At 46.4% G+C, this 4,420-nt stretch overlaps 1 protein-coding gene across 1 annotated transcript; it reads left to right on the top strand.

Annotated features, from left to right (window-relative positions):
- Positions 1-782: 782 nt before the first annotated feature.
- On the top strand, positions 783-1,781 carry NPBWR2 (neuropeptides B and W receptor 2). Its single transcript, XM_068416424.1, has one exon. The coding sequence runs from the start codon at positions 783-785 to the stop codon at positions 1,779-1,781; it is 999 nt and encodes a 332-aa protein (XP_068272525.1).
- Positions 1,782-4,420: the final 2,639 nt, after the last annotated feature.

Genomic DNA, 4,420 nt, shown 5'->3' with positions numbered 1-4,420 from the left:
ACAGTTGTTTGCAATGGGGATGGTCTTCATATTGAATAAGATCATAACCTGCCCTTGGTTAAAGGGTTACTTTAATTGTGGGTTAAACCTCTTCAACCCTTATTTTGGAAATACTCCTTGAACTCTATTATTTTTGCCTCTCTCCTTTTGCTAGGTGACCCCAGCAGTGGGGAGTAGCTGTGTCAGAAACAACTTCTTTGTGAAATCTCAGTCAATGAAAAGAGTCTGAACTCCAACACAAAGAAAGGCACTAATTAAATGCTGCAACGCTTCTGCTCCAGCATGGAAAAGCAAGTGCTGTGCAAGTGAGACAGCAGCCATCCCTCAAGCCCTCTGAGGGCTGTGAACAGCCGACCAGGCACAAAGCTTCCTCTCTGCCCTCCCTGTTCCTGCCAGCCCCGAGGAGGACTCTTGCTGCAGAGAGCTGAACTGGAGGCACTTGGCTTCCCCAGAAGAGAAAAGCCACAGATCACTGGGATGCTCTCAGAGAGAAGAGTTCCTTGACTTACACAGGGAGTTATAACTCATTTGCTTTGCTCATGGAGCCTTACATGTCTTTCAATCTTTTTTTCCCCACCCTTGATCACTTCAAGAGGTAACTTCCCCAATGGCGGGGGACAGGAGAGGTAAGTTAGATGGTCTGTGCTGCCTCACAACCCACCCTTTGGAAATAACCTGCTTCTAAATGAGGTAGCAGCTGCTTCTCAAACAGCAAAAAAGGCTCTCACCCCAGGCTAGCAAGGCTTTCAATGACATCCGAGGGTAGTCTGTGACCAGCAGGGATGGGAAACAGCTCTCTTTGGGATGAGCTGAACAGCTCCTGCAGCAATGCAAGCAACAGCTGCTACCTGGACAACAGTATGAGGTTCAACTTAACTTTACAAGAGCAGGCAGCAGATTTCTATGTTGTCCTCCCTGTGATCTACTCTGTGATCTGTGCTGTTGGGCTCACAGGCAACACTGCTGTCATCTATGTGATCCTCAAGGCCCCCAAGATGAAGACTGTGACAAACATGTTCATCCTGAACCTTGCTATAGCCGATGATTTGTTCACACTTGTCTTGCCCATTAATATTGCTGAACACCTCCTCCACTACTGGCCCTTTGGAGAAGTTCTCTGCAAGGCCATCTTGTCCATAGACCACTACAATATCTTCTCCAGCATTTATTTCCTAACAGTGATGAGCATAGACAGGTATCTCGTAGTACTGGCTACAGTCAGGTCCAGGAGGATGCCACATCGTACATACCGAGCAGCCAGGATTGTCAGTTTGTGCATCTGGATCCTAGTCACCGTCATAGTTCTCCCTTTCATCATCTTTGCCAATGTCTACGTAGATGACCTGGAGATCAAGAGTTGTGGTCTCAATTTCCCCAAGCCTGAAAGGTTTTGGTTCAAAGCCAGCAGGATCTATACCCTCATCCTTGGCTTCGCCATTCCAGTATCCACCATCTGCATCCTCTACACCATGATGCTCTACAAGCTAAGGAACATGCACTTGAACTCTAATGCTAAAGCCCTGGACAAAGCCAAGAAGAAAGTCACTATTATGGTCTTCATAGTCCTAGCTGTGTGTCTCTTCTGTTGGACCCCCTTCCACTTGGCCACCATTGTGGCTTTGACCACTGACTTGCCCCAGACCTCCATGGTCATTGGTATATCCTACTTCATCACCAGCCTAAGCTATGCCAACTCATGCTTGAATCCCTTCTTGTACGCTTTCCTGGATGACAGTTTTCGGAAAAGTTTCCGGAAGATGCTGGAATGCAGAACTTCTTGAACAGCCGGTTGGGGCTCACAGATCCCTCCCACGGCTTTGCAGGGGCACCTTTGCAGACTGAAGGGGTGGCTAATGAATGCACAATGTTCTTTCTTTCATTTACATACAATGTACATGTCTGTTCATCATTATTCACATGGTTTGTCCTGTTTACTTGCAAGTCCTGCGTTTCCCCTCTCTGAACCTCCCAACTTCTCAAAGTTGCATTTCTATATTCTCGTTTTTAATCACAAACCTTGAAGCATTAAGCTGCCTTTTCAGAGGTGTACTGCTACTACACAGCGGTCCTTTATTGCCACCTGCTGTACAGCACAGCCAAGCTGGAGCCCAGCTTTCAGATCAACGTCGTGCTCGGTTCTTAACAGCCGTGTTACCTGGAGGATTGCTTCATGGAGCAGAGCTAACAAGCACTTTCAATGACACATCAATAAAAAGGACAGAGGATGCAAGATGAGCGTTTGGAAGAGAAAACCAACCATTTTCACGTCCATGTATGTGTGTTATGGCTTTGGTTTTTGATTTTGAGGGATGTCTATTTTCCACCCCAAATTCCCTCTTCCCTGAGCTGTTAACACAAGCTTAATTTAAACCAAAAGCAATATTTGGGTCTCAAAAAACAGTGTTAAACAACACATCATAAATGCTACAGCAACTGTGGGAATTTCTGTTAGAAATTATTTTTAACCAATTGTTCCTGTTAAGTGTCAAACACATATTTATTTAAGAGCAGTTACTGAAATAAACTTCATGGGGGAAAAAAAGAAACTGGTCCTTCTTTCACCAGAGAAAACTTATGCTACTTGTCCCATGTCTTTGCTATATATATACTGCATTTTACCTACTGTAAAATAAAATATTGTAGACTTAAAATTGAGGTGTTTTGTAAGCCACAAGAAAACCCCTAGCAAGCACTGCAGATAAAATTCCTTCTTTAACACGCAAATAGTAAATCAAAGTACTTCAACAGAACCAGGGCTGAGGGGAATAGTCTGGAAATCAGAAACACAGTACCAAAAGCTTCAAGAACTATCAAAAACATGTTGAAAGCCCAACCTCTCCCTCACTGACAGTGGGATGAGCACACCACATCTTCCAGCTTTCACAGGCATGGAAAAGCCTCACCTCCACCATCCACCTATGGAGGTGACCAGGGCTCCTTGCCACATTCAGCAGTGATCTCCCACAGCCAGGATAGTGCATGTGCCACAGCTCCCTTCTTTTGGCCCTCTATTAACCACCAAAGCACGCTGTTAGATGTGAGTGGACTTTTTTTTTGGCCAAAGCAATGCCAAAGACCACCTCCCCTCATCACCTCTGCAAAAACCAAACTACTCCCAGCCCTTGTCCTAGAGGGTGATGCCCAGCTGAGTACAGCAGTAAGCTGTCTTGTAGGGCTGTGGTAAGGGGGAGGTTTGTGAAAAGCTTATTCTCACACTCTTTAATCCCTATAGAGTATATATATATATTACTTGTTTAAGGGATGCTGTCTCAGTCAATATTTTCCTCTCCAGCTTTCCCCAGATCCACAAGCACCAAGGTGGGCTCTTACCTCCCAAACTCCACCAGGAAGGTACAGGACAGGTAAAACAAAAGAAGATAGTGCCAGAGACAGGACTAGAGACCAGCTATATTGCACATACCAGAGGCCATCCAGGAGACAAGCTGCCTACAGCAGTTATCCAAGGTCTATCCAGAAAATGGGGCTGGAGCCAAGGCTGCAACATGAGTCCAAAGTCCATCCAGGAGACAGGGCTGGAAATAGGCACCCCTCCAAAAAGCAGGGAGGGAGTCTGTAGGGCTCAGCTTAAATGGGCTCCTGGAGCAATGGGTGGGGGTGTGGGTGGAGACCCCAGGTGAGGCCACTCAGGGCAATTAAGTCCTATCAGTGCTCTCCGGGCTCTGACACCAAAATTAACAACCTTCAATACATCATGATGGCAATTTCATTTTTCTCTTTTAGAAAACTGAAAGAGGTTTGTGGATACAAGATCATTGTGTTGCCTTCTCTGTATTAAAGGTGTTACCTTTGGAAGAACAATGAAGGGGAACACTTTCTTCTAGGTGAAACTTCTCCAGGAACTTTCTTTTTTATACCAACTGTAACAATATCTTGCTGTAAAGGTCAAGAGCTGAATCCCCAGTCTCAGCCGGTCTCGTGAGGGTGGTGGGTTCTTAATCCCACAATCTTAAACCCCTAGACTTAGTGCCCACAAGGTTCCCAGAGCCAAGTTTCATGATTCATTTCTGTTTCTCATTAGCTGCACCTTGCAACTCTCAAAAAATACAAGGATTTTTCAAAACCCAGCCCTGACAGTGGGTGTTGGCATGTGCAGGTGTGTGGGGTGATGCTCAGCAAGCCCCAGTCACAAGAGGAGGAACAGGGACGCACCTGGAGAAGGGATCAGCTCCACGTAGAAGGTGCTGATGGCTCTCAAGAGGTATCAAATAACTCAGAGTTTGGAGAAGAGGGGAAGACCTGGCAGATGGAGGATTGGGGACTGCACAGGCGGCCGATTCTGGATGGACAGTTGGGTGCTGTGGTCCTGACCGACCTTCACGGGGAAGGAGGCAGGTGCCACCAGGAGATGACGGAGTGCAGAGGTGATGTGTGACCCCTTGGAGCAGCCCAGCGAGCAGAG

Source organism: Nyctibius grandis, chromosome 19 (genome assembly GCF_013368605.1).
Source record: "Nyctibius grandis isolate bNycGra1 chromosome 19, bNycGra1.pri, whole genome shotgun sequence".
Classification (NCBI taxonomy): domain Eukaryota; kingdom Metazoa; phylum Chordata; class Aves; order Nyctibiiformes; family Nyctibiidae; genus Nyctibius; species Nyctibius grandis.
This window is presented reverse-complemented; position numbering and strand designations above follow the sequence as displayed.

What these genes read in the sequence shown, in the direction of transcription:
- NPBWR2 (XM_068416424.1), top strand. Translation starts at nt 783, where the DNA reads ATGGGAAACAGCTCTCTTTGGGATGAGCTGAACAGCTCCTGCAGCAAT.